The following is a 19,803-nucleotide window of genomic DNA, read 5'->3' on the forward strand; positions in this document are numbered from 1 at the left end:
TGTGTCTGCCATAGTATCTTAAGCACATATCCATTAAAGTACAAAACCTGTTATGTTTTAGTCAGTTGTGTCTCTTTATTCCCACTAGACTGATACTCCTATTTGAGTCAGCTTCACATCTGCCATAAGGGGCTCTAAGACATAAAGATATTCAAAATGCCTATCAAACAGTTGAATGGAAAAATGAAGTTCGTAGAGAGCCTATCTTTTTACAGCTTTTTATTTGGAGACAATTATCGATTTACATGCAATTGTGAGAAATAATTACCTGATGTTCCCCAGTGGCAACATTTTGCATTAGTATAGTACAATATCACAACCAGGAAATAAACAATGATAAATCCAGTGACTTAATTCAGATTTTAGCAGTTTTATATGCAAGCCATTTGCAAAAACATGGATGGGTCTTAGAAATCCTATCTTTAATTGTACATGATCTACGAATGCTTCTGTCCCTCTGAGATGACTGATGTCATCTGCCCAACTCTGTCACTCTGCTGATTCACTTTGAGCTTGCTTTCAGCAAAAACCCTTGGCCTTTCTCCTACCTCTCTCATCTTGTACTTGGGCACTTGGCCCAGGAGCAAAGCACTACATTAATCCCTATTGTATTTCATCTTGTTAGTTCCAGCACAATGCTCCAAGCTGTTGAAATCTTTCTGAATCCTGACCCTGTCATCCAATTTATTAGCTATCTCTCCCAATCTTGTGTCATCTGAAAATCTAAGAAGCATGTCATTGATTTTCAATCAAAGCGTTGATAAAACTGTCAGATAGGCTTAGTCTTCACTGGGTGGGATATCAGGCAACTATTAAAATGATATATATGAGGACTGTATATAATACACAAAAAGTCTATGTATAAAATGTATAATTTTTAAAATCACAAAAATTGTATGTACTATGATTGCAGCTATGTACAACTAAATAGGAAAGTGAATAACAACTTATAAAGACAAGGAATGCCAAACAACATCAAGGTAAAAAGTTTAACAGAGGGATAAATTAACTGACATTTATGAGTGCTCAGCCACTATTGCAAATCAGGTTTACATGAATTAACACATTTAATTCTCACTACCATGTGATGAGGTAGACACTAATATTATTAAACCATTTTACAGATGAGGAAACCAGGGTCCAAAGCAGTTAAGCAGGAGGTCCCCAATAGCATAGACAATAAGTAGCAGAGTCAGAATGGCAATCCAGGCACACAGGCTCCAGTCTGCACTCTTACCCAGGAGGGTGTAAATATCAGGTTTGTAAAGTTACATAAGATTTGTTGCAATAGTCACAAATACACATAAATCTGAAGAGAACAGAGCCATGACCTAGCAGGCCCCTGCCACTTCCTTCCCAACTGTTATCATTCATTTGCAGCTACTCCTACTTAATCAGTGGTGGTTTCTCCATCCATCAATCAATCTGTATTTTTGCATCTTATTCACATGGATACAAACTTTGTCCCCAACATAGGCTGTTCTCTTTGTTCTGGTCAGAAGGTTCTTATTGTCTCCAGACCCACACATTCAGTTCATATTCTTCCAGTTACTGCTATTCAGCTGATGTTACCACTCATTTTTTCTTTCCTTGATTATATTTCTCCTGTTATCTTTGATAGATTTATTAAAAAACATTTATTTAGCAACTCTTATGTACCAGAGAAGGAGGATACTGAATAAGGTAACATCCTTATTCTTAAGAAATTCAGAGTCTGGGGCTGGGGTTGTGACTCAGTTTAGAGTGCTTGGTTCACGCGAGTGAGGCACTGGGTTATATCCTCAGCACCACCTAAAAATAAAAACAAAATAAAATAAAGGTATCCATCTACAACAAAAAAAATATTTTTAAAAAAAGAAGTTCAGAGTCTAATGGAGAACACAAATGAACAAGCTGCCATCTTTCCAATTTGCCATATGGCAAACACCATGCTTAGTGTTTTACATGCACCATCTTATGGGATAGAGGAAACCAGGCTCAAGTGTGTGGTCAAGTATGTGGACTTCAGAGTCAAAAGAGCTTGGTACAAATCCTACCTCTACAATTTCATGCCTGTGTGAGCACTCTATCCCTCAGTTTCTTATTTAAAAAGTGGATAAATAATGGTGGGTTATAATCAGATATTGTAATATATGCAAAGTTCTTAATATAATGCTTAGCATATTAAAAGTAAAATAAATATTAGTGATTTTTTTAAGAGAGAGAGAGAGAGAGAGAGAGAGAGAGAGAGAGAGAATTTTTAATATTTTTTTATTTTTTAGTTCTCGGCTGACACAACATCTTTGTTGGTATGTGGTGCTGAGGATCGAACCCGGGCCGCACCCATGCCAGGCGAGCGCGCTACCGCTTGAGCCACATCCCCAGCCCCAAATATTAGTGATTAATATTTTTTCTATCAGTACCCATTTTGGGGGATAAGGAAATTTGAACTTTAAAGAGGTTCTATAACTTTCTCACAGGCATATTGTTACTAAGGTGGAGAGGTCTAAAGTTTTCTGTTAGCTACTCCCCTCTATCTATTGCCTTTATGGTTGGATGGATACATGCCTTTATGAAATAAGACTAGTGTAGTATTGGAGCAGAGATGAGGAGCATCTAACCCAATTTTGTAATAAAGGAGTTAGGGCAGCCTTCTAGAGCATATGGAACTTCAGTTAAGACGGGAAGGTCAAACAAGGGTTGGGCTGAACGGAAGACAGGAGAGAAATAGAAGCTAGAGGTAAGAGCAGGGAAGGGCCATTTTATCCAGAGCTAGAAGCTTGTCAAAGGTACAGTGAAATGAGAAATAGCTGGATCAGGAAACTGCAGAATGGATAAGGATGAAGACAAAGGACTAGTCATGCCTTGCTCCATCTGGGTTGATGGGACTGCTGGAAGCTTTTCTCTTTCAGTTCACCCTCCAGTTTTCCTTGTTGGTCTGAATTAGGTCCAGAGGGGTTAATTCTCTCTGTACTTCTTCTAATTCCTTATCACAAAGATGAGATTTTCAATACATGTCCAGGGAGCTGCAGTTTCTATCTCCATTCTCTTGTCCCCCTCTTAGTCTGTGATCTATTTATGGATGGCACCCACCATGCAGAAGTTCCTTCTTAACCACCTGCTATGCATTTGTCTTCTATGCATTTAATACCAATTCTTCTCGAATCTTTGTATCTCCAATCTGTGCCCCTTCTTGAACTAGCAAGTTCCATATGTTTGTTTACTATCTACTAAGTAAAAATGGGTTGGTTGTTTTCTCTAAAATAATTTCCTTTAAAATTTAAATGACATTCATTTGGTATTAGAGTTCTAGAGTTTGGTCAACAAATCTTTCCATCTCTGTGATGATTTTATTATGGACCCAGCCACCAAATAATTCTACCTTCCCTCCAGGTGGAGGTCTTTTCCCTATGAATTCAACTGAGTCCAGCCACAGAGCATCCTATAGATATTCCCCTAAGAATATTCTTATCCATCTCACAGGCCAGTGCTTTATTTTACTTGGGCAGGCCTTTCAGTAGGCCAGCTTCTCCTGGTGACCAGATCACAGTGTGACATTTTGTGCATGATGGTAAAGGCATTCTTACTACCAACCACTAAAACTGAGGAATGATCTTTCCTACCACCCTTCATTCCCACCTCTTATATAATCCATAGAATCTCCCTAACTATAACTTCACCAAGTTGAGGACAAATTTTAAATGCCCAGTCTTTCACTTTTAAGGACTCAATGAAACACCTAGCAAACATTCAGGCATTAACGATTGCAGTTTTAATTGTTGTAGACATGGGTGCTGAAGGAACATAGCATTAAAATTCAGGAGAAGCAACCAATTCAGGAAGACAATACCAACATACTGACCATGGACTTGTTCTTTTTCTGGTCTTGCTTTCTGTCATGTAATCGACACTTCTTGAAGGCTTTCTGTGTTTTACATTCAACTCCCAGGAATTCTGATGCTTCAGCATGATATGTATATTTGTCACAGCTGCTTTTTGTTTTACTGAACCACAGCTGCTCCAGCTGCTATCATCCAGCTGCTGTGTTAGCTGTGTGTGCCATTACTGGCCTCCTGCCTGCCTGATTTCTAACAGACACCCCCATGTTCTAGCTGTGGCCTCCTGAAATGGACAGATTGCTGAACCCCACATCCCCCCATTTTTCAACCCTTTGTCAGGCCTGGTGATACTTTGCATAGCCTATCCCAGACTGTTTGTGTCTTCCAGAAATTCAGATCCTGTGATAGGTATGACGTGCCACATGTTCTGGTTCTTGTATCTACCCTGCTGTGACTTACTATTGATTTTCAATTATTTCATCAATTGGAAAACTTACTTGAATCAAACAAAAAGCAAATTTCTAAAAGTAGAGAGAGTATAACAGTGGTTGTCAGAGACTGAAGCAAGTAGGGAGGAGGGGTGAGGGTGAGAGATTGGTCATTAGTACAATGGTACAGTTAGGTAGGAGCAAGATGTTCTGGTGTACTATTGCACAGAACGATGGCTATAGATAGCAATAATGTACAGTATATTGCAAACTAGTTAGAAGAAGAGATTTTGAATATTTTTCCACAAAGAAATGATAAGTGGTTGAGGTGGTGGAAGATAATCATTACCCTGATTTGATCATTACCCAATGTACACATGTATCAAATCTTCCAGCCAGGTGAGGTTGATCGTACCTGTAATCTAAGTGGCTCCAGAGGCTGAGGCAGGAGGATCTTGAGCTCAAAGCCAGCCTCAGCAACTTAGCAAGGGCCTAAGAAACTTAGAAATACTCTGTCTCTCAATAAAAATATTTAAGAAGGGCTGTTTAAGGGCCCCTGGTTTCAATCCCCAGTACCGAATAAAAAATTGAAAGAGCCCCCCCCCCAGCATCAAGCCAGTGCAGAGCACAGTCTTCATTCAAGTGAACTACCCCTCAGTATGCAGCCTGTGAATACAGTTGTTGATGGGATTAGAATTTTCCCTACTTGAATCTGATTAAATAATAATAGTAATAATTAACATGTATTCTTTCATCTATTCAATAACTATTATTGAGTGCCTACAATGTAACAGGTATATAATATATCTATGTCTCTACCCTCATAAGAATTCACATTCTAGTAGAAAGGATAGAAAATAAACATTAAAACACAAAAATTCTTAATAGTATATTTATTATTAATATTATTATAATATTTAATATTATTAGTAGTAAATAATAATTTTAGGGAATTTTAGGTACTACAAAGAAAATTAAACAAAACAGTAGGATAGAGAATACTTAATGGAGCTACTTAAAGAAGAGCAACCAAGGAAAGCCTCTCTGAGGAAGTGTCATTTGAGCTGAGATCTTTTAAGAATACAGCCATGCAAAGATCTGTGGAAAGTCCTTTCCCAGAGAGAGAGATTTTTAAAAACGATTTATACTCATTGCCCCCCACCAAATAAACCCAAGAAAAAAATCCCAAAGCCTCTCAAAGTACATTGGGCTTAATAATTTAATAATCTTGATTTTTTTTTGGTACCAGGGATTGAATTCAGGGGCACTCAACCACTAAGCCACATCCCCAGCCCTATTTTATATTTTTATAATTAGAGACAGGAACTCACTGAGTTGCTTAGCACTTTGCTTTTGCTGAGGCTGGCTTTGAACTCATGATCTTTCTGCCTCAGCCTCCAAAGCTGCTGGGATTACAGGCGTGCACCACTGCATCAGGCCCAAGCAACATATTCTTTTTTTTTTTTTAATTTCTTACATACATGACAATAGTGGAGTACATTACAATCATAATTATCCATTCACAGCACAATATTTCATAACTCTGTATATAAAGTATGTTCATACCAAATTATGCCATTATACATGAGCTCTCTTATTATTTTTTTTGCATTACAATTCTTAATACACCTTTATACCACAATTTATCATATCTCTGTTTGTATATAAGATATGTTGACACCAAATTCACATCTTTATATATGTATTTTGTATAATGATGCAACATATTCTTAACCATTGCATTTACTGCCTCTATAGTAGATCACATAGTCTGAAGATGAAAGAAAGAGTTTGGTAGAAGTAGTCCTTGAAATATGCCTTGAACATGCTAAGTGTTCTGTGGAGATTGAGGGGAGGGAGATGGTATTCCAGGTAGAAAAGCAAAGTATAGGACATAGAAGTAGAAACAAATAAAGTGACGTGGCTGTGTTAGAGAAGAGACCAAAATATGTGAGATCATCTGTCTGCCTATTGCAGATCTGACAGTCCTGTTAGAGATCAACTCACATTTTCTCTCTTTTCTTACTCTTGAGAATTAACTAACCTGCTTTTTAAAAATCTCTTTTAGGCTCTTTGAAACACTTCAGTCACTCTTCTGGTCTGTATTTGGCCTTTTAAATCTCTATGTCACCAATGTGAAAGCCAGACATGAGTTCACCGAATTTGTAGGAGCTACCATGTTTGGAACATACAATGTCATCTCCCTGGTAGTGCTGCTGAACATGCTGATTGCCATGATGAACAACTCCTACCAGCTTATTGCCGTAAGTAGCTTTGCTTTATAAGGGTCTTTACTTTGGTTTCAGGAGTGTGTGACATTGGTATGAAGCCCACTACAAGCTCAATGACAGTCTGGCTGTGTATAGTGGTGCATACCTATAATCCCAGCTATTCCAGAGACTGAGGCAGGAGGACTGCAAGTTCAAGGTCAGCCTCAGCAACTTAGTGAGACCATGTCTTAAAATAAAAACTAAAATGGGCTGGGATGTAGCTTAATGGTAGAGCACTTGCCTAGCCCTGAGCTCAATCCCCAGTACTGGGTGGTGGTGGTGTGGGGGAGAGTCTGTCTGCTTCAATGAACTTACATTAGCTTTCTCAACTGTTAAATTGATTTTATTCTTTCTAAGGTAATTCTGTTTGGACTCAATATATTGAATTTTGGTAATCTATACTAGGTTGTTTTAGTTAATAGAATTTTCTTGCTGTTAAAAATATTTTAATTTTTAAAATTTATTTTCTTGCCTCAGTAAGGAAAATTGATGGTATGAGCACAACTGGCTTCCCCACTGGGCACCTCACCTCCAGGGTCAATTCAGCCAATCTAGTTCTCTAAATTGGACAGCACTATCTCCTGTCTCCTATCTTAGTGGTAAAGTGCCCCAAGTTTGATCCCCAGTACCAAAAAACAATAGTGCATAAGATTGTCTACTGGTATGCTTTAGATCCTAAGTGCTTAGGTAATCGAAAAAGAAGGGCTATATAATGGGGAAAATATTAGAAGTTTAGAAACCAGGGACTTTAATCCTGATTCTGCCATGTATAATAAAGTGACCTTGGGTAATTTATTTTCTCTTCTTGGGCTTCTTTTTTCATCCCAAAACAGTGAGGGAGTTGCAATCAATGGTCTTTAACATTCTTGCCAGTTCTGTGAGTCTGTGTGTCTGCAGATGAACGAAATAGGCTCAGTAAGGTCCTTTTTAGCTCTGAAATTCTGTTGTATTTGAAGTAGAATATAGTTTTGCTTCATTCCCTCACTTGCTTACTTCCTCTCTCTTTCATTCAAACCTAACTAAACCAAAGCCTCTGATATGATCTAAACTTACTCCTAACCTGTCTCTAGAAGGGGATGAGGGCAGGCATGCAATCTTAGGGCTTGATTTTTCCACTTCCTATGCCTGATATCCTACCCTCCACCCTTGAACAAAGATGACAATATTCATGGTAAGACATTTGTAGTTTTATCACTACATGTTTGGCAGCAGATCTTTCTTTGTGACAGTAAGAAAGGAAGAGATTTTTCTTGTCACCTCATATAGGGCAGTGGCATTTCACTCTGAGCTCAGTGACATTTTCTAGGAAGGGTGGAAATCATCAACTCCAGCTTTCCTGTCACCACCTGCTGGTAGTAGGGTTTTTTATTTTGTTTTTCTTTTTCTTTTTTTTAAAGAGAGAGAGAGAGAGACAGAGAATTTTAATTTTTATTTTTTAGTTCTCGGCGGACACAACATCTTTGTTGGTATGTGGTGCTGAGGATCGAACCCGGGCTGCACGCATGCCAGGCGAGCGCGCTACCGCTTGAGCCACATCCCCTGCCCTAGGTTTTGTTTTAATACTACCTACAGTTGTACTTCAAGAAAACTCCTTGACTCCCCTCCCCAGGGAGGGTGCCTGGAGTAGATTACATGAATTGTGTCTATGTCTATACCATCTCACACATCTGGGGTCATGGCCAACCATTCTGAAGACTACCTTCTGCTTTGGAATTTTCTGGTAGTTTTTTTTTTTTTTTTTTTTTTACCATTTGGAAATGGAACAAGCAGGATGCCAATATTCAGCAACCTGATTGCAAAAGTATCTGGAACTGCTTAAGCGGCAAAGACCAGCAAGTAGATTTTAATTTCATTTGCTATATCTCTACTTCAATAGTGAATATAATCTTTAGAAGGGCCTTTACATGAGGGAAAAGGCTACAAAAAAGGGAAATCACCAAAGACAAATTTCTCCTGCCTCTAAAGGTATCACAGGCTGACTCAGTGTAGGTAGAGACCATGCCTTACTGTCAATCTGTTCATTGCACTTTCTAGTCCACAGTTCAAGAACACTAGGTGAGATCAGTCTCTTGAAGGGTTGACCTCCTTATCAATGTTCCCAGGATTCAGAGATGCTGGTGATATAGGGCTCTGTAGCAATTGGTATTTCTATGCCAAAGAAGACTCCTCTTCTATGATGTGTAGTATTATCCTCAAGATACAGTGAAGCAGGAAATCACTCCAGGCCTATGCTCCATGTTCCCAGCCATCTTCAGTAGGTGAATCTGGCCATAGTATATATTATTAGTTATTTGCAATTAGCAGTGTTTTACTTTTCTCTTCATATCTCCCTTAAGCTACTTATTACTCTCTGTGACACTTCTTTCAGTACAACCATCTTGTCACTAATGTTATTTATGTACATGCATAAATTACATCAAACAAAGCTGCTCTTGATGCTATTTTAACCAGATTCACCCATTACAAAATATTAGGTGAGACAGATGGAGTAGTCCAAAAGTGCTCATTTATCTTAGGCCCTATTCCTATCCCCTGTCCCAACCACAAGAGACATCTCTGTTGCCTGAGATTGGTCATTACAAAATATGATGGTCTGTGATCAAGACTTATTCAGTAAGTTAATAAGAACCTTCAGAGCTGGGCACAATGGTGCACGCCTGTAATCCCAGCAACTCAGGAGGCTGAGGCAGAAGAAATGCAAGTTTGAGGCCCTAAGCAACTTAGTGAGACCTGTTTTAAAATAAAAACTAAAAAGGGCTGGGGATGTGGGTTCAATCTCCATGCCAAAAAGAAGAAAGAAAAAGAGCCTTCAGTTTCATTGGCTGCTGTGCAGCACTCACTCTAGTGCTGACAAAAAGTGAACAGCATGTGCCTCACTGAGCTCCAGCTGCTGAGTGGCTTCAGGAGAGCCCAAATACATGGGATTGGTTCGGTCATCTCCAGTGGGGTGGCAGCATCTGGAGTCATCATCTCAGATGAATGGACTTCTCTGCGGCAGAAGACAGCCTTGCAAATGAAGACAGTCATTCAAGTAAACCTAGCATTGAAAAAATAGCAGACAAGGTTAGAGAAGGCTGTTGCCCATCATCAAACTGCCAAAGAGGGCAGGTGGTCTCCCTGCCTACCCCCAGCCACCTGGGACCAACCTCCAATTCTCAAAGCACAGAGAAAAAGACAGTACTTCACATACTACACTATGAATTTTAACCCTCTAAGTAGATCTGATAACCAATTTCTATGCATTGATATGACTAACCAGATGATAAGATATTAGAAATATTTCTGTTCTAGTTGGTAAATAGCTGCCACTCCAGCTGCTCCCTATAGGACACCCCCAGACCTCTTCACTATCCAGCAAGTAAAAGGTAACGTCTGGAACAGCAGATAATATGCAGAACCCTGCTCCAGTACTGCAGCTGGCATACATTCAAATTGATTTGTTTCTTAGTCTGAATATCACTGTAGTAAGCAGAAACTTCAATCACTCCCCTTCCATTTCTCATCTAATAGTCAGGACTATGAATATGATGAAATATCACGCTTGCAATTATGTTTCATGACATGGCCAAAGGAATTTTGCAGATGTATTGTTACTAATCAGGGAGATTATCCAGGTGGGTCTAATCAAATCACATGACATGAGTCCTTTAAGAATGGTTTTCTGTAACTGATAGCCAAAAAGGATATTAGGGATCTGGGGCACAAGGAAGAGTTGATCTGCCATTGCTGTCTTGACCATGGAAAGGTCCATGTGGTAAGAAATTCAGGTGCCTCTAGAAGATGTGAGTGACCCCAATATGACAGACTGCAAAAAAAGTAGAGACCTTAGTCCTACAACTGCTCATAAATGAATCCTGTAAACATCATAAATGAACTTGGAAGCAGTTTCTTCTCTAGAGCCTTCAGATCAGAGTACAGCCACCCTGATACCTTGGTTTTAGCCTTGTGAAAACCAGTGTGACTGGAACAGAGTAAACAAAGGGAGAGAAGTAGAAGAGGAAGTCATGAAGGTAATGGGAGTAAGGGATAGATCATCTAGGCCATTATAGACCATTGTAAGGACTCCGGCTTCTACTCCTGTGAGGTATAAGGAGCCCTGGGAGGATTTTGAGCAGAAAACATATATGATCTAGCTTGCATGTTAATAAGATTTTTGTGTTGAAAAGAGGGTAGACTGAAGCAGGGTAGGGACAAAGACAGAGAAATCAATTGTGAGATCATTGAATTGACCCAAAGAAGAGCTGGTGGTGGGTTAGACCCGGTGGTTGTTATGGAAGCTATGAGAAGTGATCAGCTCTTAGATATGTTGCTAGATTAGTTGTAAGGTGTGAGTGAAATACAGGAGTCAAGGATGACACCAAGTTTTTTTGGCCAACTGGAAGGGTGGAGTTGCGCATTACTGAGATGGGAAAGAGTGGGAAAGGAGTAGGCTCAGTGCAGGGGAATAAGGGCAGAGATCCAGAATTGAGTTTTAGACTAATGAAGTTAGAGATGTCCATTAGCCATCAGAAGGAAGATGTTGAGTAGACAGTGGTCTACAAGCCTAGAGGAGCAATCCAGACTGGAGACAAAGATTTAGGAGTCACCAGTATCGGCATGGATGAGATCACTAAGGGAGCAAGTGTGGCTAGATAAGTAAAGACAGAAGGGAGACCAGTAGAGTTGAGGAATGGGAACATGGAAAGGGTGGAGGGGAGAGAATTGGGAAGTAATGGGAAATTAAATTGACCAAATTATGCTTTGTCAATATATGAATATGAGGCAGTGAATCCCACTATTAGGTATAATTATAATGCAGCAACAAAAAGAAAAAAAGTGAAGAGATGGGAAAATAAGGCCCAAGAGACACTGATATCTACAGGTTAGAAAATGAGGATAGATCACTCAGAGACTGAGAAAGAATACCCAGAGAGAGGACAAAAAGCAGGATAATGTACTATATTGTAATACTATATTCTTTTCAGTATACTAGTAAATGAGACAATCTGGCTTTGAATTGAGGTAGACTAACCCCAAGAGCCACATATAGAACTATTAAACTGTCATATTGACCCTGACCTTGAGGGTAAGAAGCATCTGAGTACCATTTTCCCCCTAGTTACATCACAACTCTAAATTGTCCAGGCTCCTTGTCCTAACAGTTTCAGAAATGAAGATTTTGTTCTAATCCCAAGAGACAAAGGGTCCACTATCTGACCTAATTTCTTCCAAGACAGAAAACACTGATGATGTACCCAGCATACCCATGTCTGTCTCAGCTCCCAAGAGCTGTTTCTTAAAAAAAACAGAAGACAGTTTCAACCCTGCCAGCTTTCAATTCCACTGAGCAGTAAATCATGAAAGCTATAATAAGTCTAAGGAATAGTATAACCTCTTTCCAGATGAAGGAGTTGCTCAATTTAAGCTGTAAGAATTTTATGACGTTGGAGTGGAGCCATTTCAGATTTTAATAAGTGTCTCTTCCCTTTGGGATGCCCTCAAGCAATCTAGATATTGATTTCCTTCATCTCAGTTTGTGCTTTTCCCTGTCGCCAAACCATTCTCTGGAATCTGATCAGGGACTGCGACTTTTCACTAAGGAGAAAGCAAACATTCAGAGCCACCAAGGTCATTTTAAAAGTGCCCCCTCCCTTGGGTAATGTAGAACCTGTGAATACCTACTGATAATCCCATTACCATTGACAACTTACATCTTCTGGCAGGTTCTATGAGAGACACAAGGGTAAGGTAAATGACATAAAGGGAAAGACACAGTTGATGCCATTAGGGAGATTAAAGTGTAGAAGAAAAAGTCTGACATGAGTAAACTAAAAATAGTTTTAAACTGTGAGTATAATTAGCAGTGATTACTGAAAGCATGGGCCCAAGAGTAGTCAGGCTGCCTGCATTGACACCTGAGTGTTACTTAGTACGGTTTTGGGTGATCTGACCTCTTTCTGCCTCATTTGATTTCTGTGTAAAATAGGGATTATAATTAGACTTTTTGCCGGTTGTGTACTCAGATCCGTTTTCTGCCCATTTCCTGTATCAAGGGAACGATATTCCCCACAATCCCTTGCCCTTTGGCTTCTGAGTAAACCAGAAGGTGGGAGGAGGGGAGAAGCTAGAACATTTGTTCCCTCTCCCCACCCTCATTTTTTGTGATGCCTCTAGCAGCAACTATGTTTTCTCTGGGACTCACCTCCAGCAACCAGTAGGCATCCCCTCCCTCCATTGCCACAGCATTTGCAGGGCAGCCCCACTTTGTCTCTAGCTTCTGCCAGAGACCCCAGTCTCTGGGTTCCGTTGACTGTTCCTCTTCCTGTTTCTTGTCCTTCAAATTCTAGGGAGAAGAGGGGCTTCCTGTTCTTGCTAACTCTGAGTTGCTTCACTGACTCCTGTTTAGTTTCCCAGCTTTTCCATCATCTATGAAACTAATTTTTGTATTATATCTTCAAGATTTGAAAGACATATAAAAGAAGAATGAAATTATGGCACTTGCAGGTAAATGAATAGTACTGGAGACTATCATGCTAAGTGAAATAAGCCAGTCCCCAAAACCCAAAGGTTGAATGTTCTCTCTGATATGCAGATGCTAACACACAATAAGTAGGGGAGTGAGGGAAGAATAGAAGTTCATTGGATCAGACAAAAGGGAATAGGAGGGGATAGGAATAGGAAAGGTAGTAGAATGAATTGGACATAACTTTCCTATGTTCATATATGAATACACGACCAGTGAAACTCCACATCATGTACAACCACAAGAATGGGATCCTGATTAGAGTAAGTTATACTCCATGTATATATAATATTACTCTACTGTCATATATATATATATATATATATATATATATATATATATATATATATATAGAGAGAGAGAGAGAGAGAGAGAGAGAGAGAACAAAATTTTTTTAAACAGATTTGAAAGATATAGAGTAATTTCTGTTCTCCCTGCTGCACCCCAACCAGTACCTATCTCACTGGATTGTTATGAAGCCCAAGTTGAACTGAGCCTTAAGGATGAGTCAAATTTGGAAAGACAGACAAGTGGGCACTGTGATTAGCTCTCGTTTCTGGCAAATAAATAGTTTGTATAATAGCAGAGATTGGCCTGGTGTCTGGGGCAGTAAGACTATAGGGGTCAGCTTCACTCCTTTTTGCCTCCCATCCTTTCATTCCCCATGAAACCATCTTTTAAAATGGCCATGAAATCCTCTTTGTCCCAACAGCAAATATGCTTAGCAGTGAGGAGAGACATGTAAAGGACTTGTATCCCTAGGAGCTAGATAATGAAGCTCAGCCCTTCCTATTAGAAAAATAATAAAAGGAGATAAAGTCTGTTTTTATAGCTTCTCCCATCTCCATTCTGGTCCCTCATGCTGGCTGTCTACCTGGGTTGGCCCAGCAACCCTGGCCAACTGCCGGACCTGGACAAGCCCTGTGTCTCCATCTTTAGGCCCAACTTAAGAGCTTAGAGCATCTCTAACACATAGAGAAATCAGTCATAATAATGGAATAAATAAGAATATTTGGCATACAGACAAGCCTTTATGAAATGCCAGACATTCAACCAAGTGCTTCCTATTATTATTGTAGCTGCCATTAATAGCTATCATCTCTTCAGCACTTATGTGCCACATACTATAAAAAAGAACTTTTTTGTGCAGATTAGCTCAGATATCTTTACATAACTAATATTAATTCCATTTTATAGGTGAGGAAACTGAGGCACAGAGATAAAATTGACTTGCTCAGGGGAACACTCTTTTTTCATATTTTATTTTCAATTAACATATATAAAGTGCACATATTAATGGGGTTCAGTGTGACATTTCAACATGTGCATACAGTGTGCACTAGTCAAATTCAGCTTCCCTTTATTCACCCTCCCTTCCCAATCTCTAGTAATTACTATTCTAAATTCAAGTCAATTTTTTTAGCTTCTACATATGAGACAGAACATGCAGTATTTGTCTGGTTTATTTTACCTAATGTGTCATCCTCTAGTTCTACCAATTTTGCTGCAAATGACAGGATTTCATTCTTCCCTTTTTTAATTTATTTTTTCAATTTTTTAAAAATTTTGTTCTTTTTAGATATACATGACAGTAGAGTGTATTTTGACATATTGTACATACATGGAGTTTAACTTATTCTAAATAGGATCCCATTCTTGTGGATATACATGATGTGGTGCTTCACTGGTCATGTATTCATTTATGAACATAAGAAAGTTATATCTGATTCATTCTACTGTCTTTTCTATTCCCATATTCTTCCCATCCCTTCATTCCCCTTTGTTTATTCCACTGAAATTCTATCCCACCCCCATGGAGATGTGTTAGTGTCTCCAGATCAGAGAGAACGTTTGACCTTTGTTTTGGGGGGATTGGCTTATTTCACTTAGCTTGTGTTTTAGCTAGCTTTTTAGCTGTTGTGACTAAAAGATCTGACCAGAAAAATTTTCAGGGAGGAAAAGTTTATGTGAGGGCTTGCGGTTTCAGAGGTCTTAGTCTATAGAAGTCTGGCTCCATTCCCCAAGGCTCCAGGTGAGGCAGAACATCATGGCAGGAGAGTGTGGTGGAAGGAAGCAGCTCACAGAGTGATCAGGAAGGAGGGAGAGAGAGAGAGAGAGAGAGAGAGAGAGAGAGAGAGAGAGACTGACTCCACTCTCTAGATAAAAAATATATACCCCATAGCCACACCCCACCTGCCTCCAGTTACCACTCAGTTAATCCCATATCAGGGATCAATTCACTGAGTTAAGTTATAACCGAATTATTTCTCCTCCGGACCTTCTTGCATTGTCTCACACGTGAGCTTTTTAAGAATGCCACATCTAAACCATAACACAGCCCAAATCTCTAGGCTCTGATGCATGCACTATACACATTCCCCACCCAATCTCAGACTTCCCTGACTTCACCCTTGCATTTGGTTGACTGACTTACTGACTGTCCCCTGTGTTCTAACCAAAGGGATCCTCTAATGAACTTTCCCCTGAGTTCTTCAAACTAAATGCCTTATTTCCAGGGCTGATATTTCCCCACTAACATGACCTGACCCACTGCCCACACACACACACACACACACACAGTAGCTCTCTTTTTCTTTAAACACCTGGTTGCACCTCAACTCTGTCCCTAATACTCCAAGCCTCTGCAAAGGAACAGTCAGGTAACCCACCACACCCGTGGAGGGTAAACAGGTCAGCTACCAAATTAATGTGTATGACAAGAACTCCTTATTTCAACTTATATGTCCTGCCTTGGGACATCTCAGCCCTTTTCTTTCCCAAGTGGCTTTTGCATGCCTAGAGCCTCCCTTGACATTATATGCACAACTGCAAGTTGACTGTCCGCCATTTGCAAATGAGGAAAATGGAGCATTCTCTCTGCAAGTGATTCAGGGAGTGCTGAAGACTGGTTTTTTTTTTTTTTTTCAGAACTCCACATTGCTTTTGGGCCTGGCCTGGCCCTCCCCCTGGTGGTTGAACAGAGAAATAGATTTCTTTTTCATTCTGCATCCATACTTGATCTTGGTTTTGCCAGTGAGCTTAGAGTGGGAGTGAGCTGGTGACCAGAGTTCTTCCCCTCAGGGTTCTCCCAGGATACTTTGGCACATCTCAGCTGAACAACAGCCTCTGCTTCCAGTAGCAGCAACAGCCTGTAATGCCTGCTGCTGCCTGTTGATGATTTGGGTGACTGACAAAGATTCAAGTGGGAATGTGAAGGAGACAAATGAAAGGGAGTGGATTTTCCTTCCCTGTGCTAAAGGGCAACCAAAGGGCAGGTGCCTGATGTACTGCTCTGTATCCCTGATTCCCTGTCCTAGTGTTCATAAGGAACATATGTAGTTGTCATGGAGACATTATCTTGGCTAACTGAAAAGGAAACATCACCAACTGGGCTGGGGATGTGGCTCAAGCAGTAGCGCGCTTGCCTGGCATGTGTGCGGCCCCGGGTTCGATCCTCAGCACCACATACAAACAAAGATGCTGTATCCGCTGAAAACTAAAAAATAAATAAATATTTAAAAAAAAAAAAGAAACATCACCAACTATGAAAATGACAGTACAACACCAAAGTCTCTCCTCATCTTCTGGCTGATGGCCTTTATTCTTTCATTCATTCACTTAATGATAAATACTACTTGGATGAATAAATGAATGAATTTAACAAATATTTATTGAAAGACTACTATGAACCACACTGTATTCTTGACTGGGGAAATAATAGGTGATAGATGAACAAGACAGACTCCAATCTCATGGAGTCTACAATTATGGAACTACAGTTACAAACTTCACTTTTGCATTTGTTTCTTTGCCTTAAGACTGCATTTAACCTTTTTTGGGGAATCCCAGAGTTCTTTGACAATCTGAATATGGACAAGAAAAATGAACATATAAGCAAACATACATAAGTTTACCAAAGTCTCAGAGGGTTCACAGACATTTTCCCACTGTCATCCAAAAATTTCTCACTTTAAAATTTTGTCCCCAGATATAATACAAATATGATTTGAACTGCTACTAGTTCACTTGTGACAATGTAAATGAGTGTGTCCAATCCCTTACTGAGATCAGGTTTTCATATGGGGCCAAGCAATAGAGATACGATGAGGGAAATACACCTGAGGAAGACTGGGGAGAGGACACCAACAAGAAAAAGAGATTGTGGGCAGCGAAAGAAAATTTCACCAACATCATAGTTTTGCAAAGAATCAGGTCTGTGCCACAGTCCCCAACACAAAGACAACTTCAGCCTTTCTATAAAATAACAATTACCAATAGGCATTCTAAAGATACAAATGTATTTCAAAAGATTTCAGAACTGAGATTCCAAAAAATTCACTCCTTGTAGAAGACCTGACATTTCTAAAGATGGTCTCTGTTCTTTTTATAAGCTACCAACAACTTTGGTGGATAAGTCAAATGAACAGGGCCCAAAGGTCATTGTTGGGGAGTGATTCCTCTTGGTTTCTGCCTTACTCCTGAAGTCCTTGTTACGAATGCCAGGCATCAGTTGATTAGAAATCAAAATGATATAAATTTTTTTAATCTCTGAGAAGCTTGAGGTTTATAAACCTAATATTAAGGATGCCTCTCTCCCTTCCTATGGTCACTGGAGCCCGGTGCCATAGCCCTGCTCAGTGTAACAAACAGAATGGGCTAGGAGGTGTCTTTTAGCTTCAACACAAAAGTCAGAATACACAGAGGAGTATCATAGGTTATAACCCCAATAGCATTACCTGCCTTTTACTTGAGATCTGACAGCAGAATCACATTATCCCAGCTGTCAAGGTAAATCTGCTATTGTTTAAAAGAGGAAATAGAGAGAAAATCTAAGAGTAAAAATCAGGAGGAAAGTAATTGTATTTATTTCTTTCTTTTGCCCTTTTCTTTCTTCACAGGATTTTACTTTTCCTCTGCTCTCTTTCCCAATTTTTCCTGGGTAATTGAACTTCTAGAGTTTCTGGATCTATAAATTTTGAGTTAATAACAAGGATCTGATGAGAAATATATTTATCACAAAGCCCTTCCTAACAAATATAACATATCAGAAATCTCCCAGAGTAAAAAACCAAAAGTATTATAGGCTTCTTCATTCATTAGGAAATCAACACCAATTATTAAAGAAGTTTGGAACTAATAGGATTAGAATTCTCTCAAATGACTTCATTCACATTCCCATTGGCCTCACCCACCCTAAAGATTCCTGGAGATAGAGTTTCCATTACCTAATGGATCTTTTAGGAGGTTATGCCTGGGGTTTTTCTCATAATACTTTATTTCATAATTTCACACAGGATATTTTATGCTGAATTTCATCCATCCTTAACAAGGACACACTTCCTATACTATCACTTAATATTCATTGGTAAATGATCAAATAAATGAATTTTTAATGCATATGGCTTTTCAGAATATTTTATAGTATGCAGACAGAGCAACTGACAAAAGCAGACAGACCTAAGCTTAGTGCCCTCTTGAACAGGGATTGGCAATTTTTCCTACAGGGTCCGGAGAGTGAATATCATGGGACTTGTGGACTGTAAGAACTGTCTAAACTACCCAATTATTCTATTGAAACACAAAAGTAGCCATAAACAAATTGGCTTGGCTGTATGCCAATAAACTTTATTTATAGGCTCTGAGATTTGCAATTCATATATTTTTGAGTGACAAAATATATTTATTTTGATTCTTTCAAGTATTTAAAATTGTAACACATTCTTAGCTTGTGGACTATACAAACCAAGTAGCAGTCCATAAATGGCCTGCAGGCCACAGTTTGCCAACTACTCTAGTTATTTCAAAATATATATTGTTCAACCTTTGTAGACTGAGGCACCATGAAAACAAGGGCTCTCCTTTAGGTTTTCTCTATATTCCCTGGTGCCTGGAAAAATAGGATACCTAGTAGGTACTCAATAAATGCTTTTTTGGTAATTGATAAGAAGTTGGGGGAAATATCTAATCTTTAGTTTGCCAAATGTTTTAAGAAATACTTGTGTGGATTTGTATCCATTGCAAGTGTTAAGTGTTTGGAAATCAATAAATTTCTATGGCAATGGGCAGAGGAATTATCTAACTGAAAGAAAATATGCCTAGATGATGGATATCATATTTATAGTTAATATTGTCCCTGGGTTTGATCCTCAGCACCTATCTCTATATATATCGTCTGTCTATCATCTGTATGTATTTATACATATATATTACTTTAATACAGTGCTTTAAGCTTTCTAAGGCACACTTGCATATGCCTTATTTGATCCTCACAATAACTCTGTGAAAGCAGATACTATTATCTGCAATTACAGATGAGGAAATTGGCTTCTCAGAATTGAGACTTGCCTGGTAAGTCTGTTCATTTGTTCATTCCTTCTTTCTACAAGAACTTGGGAGTCTACTACAGGCAAGGAATTAGCTCAGGGCAAACCCAGGTCTAGTGATTCCTAAGGTGGTTTATAGAAGAGGGAAGTGTGGCTTGGGAAGTTAAAAGTAAACTCCTGATAAATGAGACACAAAGTTAGAAGACATATGTTATGACTGAGTTATGAGACCAGTGACAGATCCACTGGGGACAGACCTATTGATTTTCCCATATCCCAAGTGATAAAAACATATCTCTCTTCTGCCCAGGCTCAGAAATGAGTCCCTGATTGGTTTAGTGCCAGTTATTTCTGAGCTCAGCAAACTACCACTCTTATTACTTTAGTGTTGCTTCTGTCCTCCTAAAGAAAAATGTTCCCCACTCCCCAAATGGAAGATACAGGCAAGCAGAATTATCTGTG

At 39.3% G+C, this 19,803-nt stretch overlaps 1 protein-coding gene across 8 annotated transcripts in view; it reads left to right on the forward strand.

Annotated features, from left to right (window-relative positions):
- The window catches only part of Trpc5 (transient receptor potential cation channel subfamily C member 5), a 273,724-nt gene that overhangs the window by 226,558 nt on the left and 27,363 nt on the right, over positions 1-19,803 (forward strand). For all 8 annotated transcript variants that reach the window (XM_078034368.1, XM_078034364.1, XM_078034365.1 and 5 more), the window contains one exon: positions 6,315-6,510. In XM_078034368.1, coding sequence (XP_077890494.1) covers positions 6,315-6,510 — 196 coding nt within the window. The remainder of the gene's footprint in view (positions 1-6,314; positions 6,511-19,803) is intronic.

The sequence above is a fragment of the Ictidomys tridecemlineatus genome, chromosome X (genome assembly GCF_052094955.1).
Source record: "Ictidomys tridecemlineatus isolate mIctTri1 chromosome X, mIctTri1.hap1, whole genome shotgun sequence".
In the NCBI taxonomy this organism is placed as follows: domain Eukaryota; kingdom Metazoa; phylum Chordata; class Mammalia; order Rodentia; family Sciuridae; genus Ictidomys; species Ictidomys tridecemlineatus.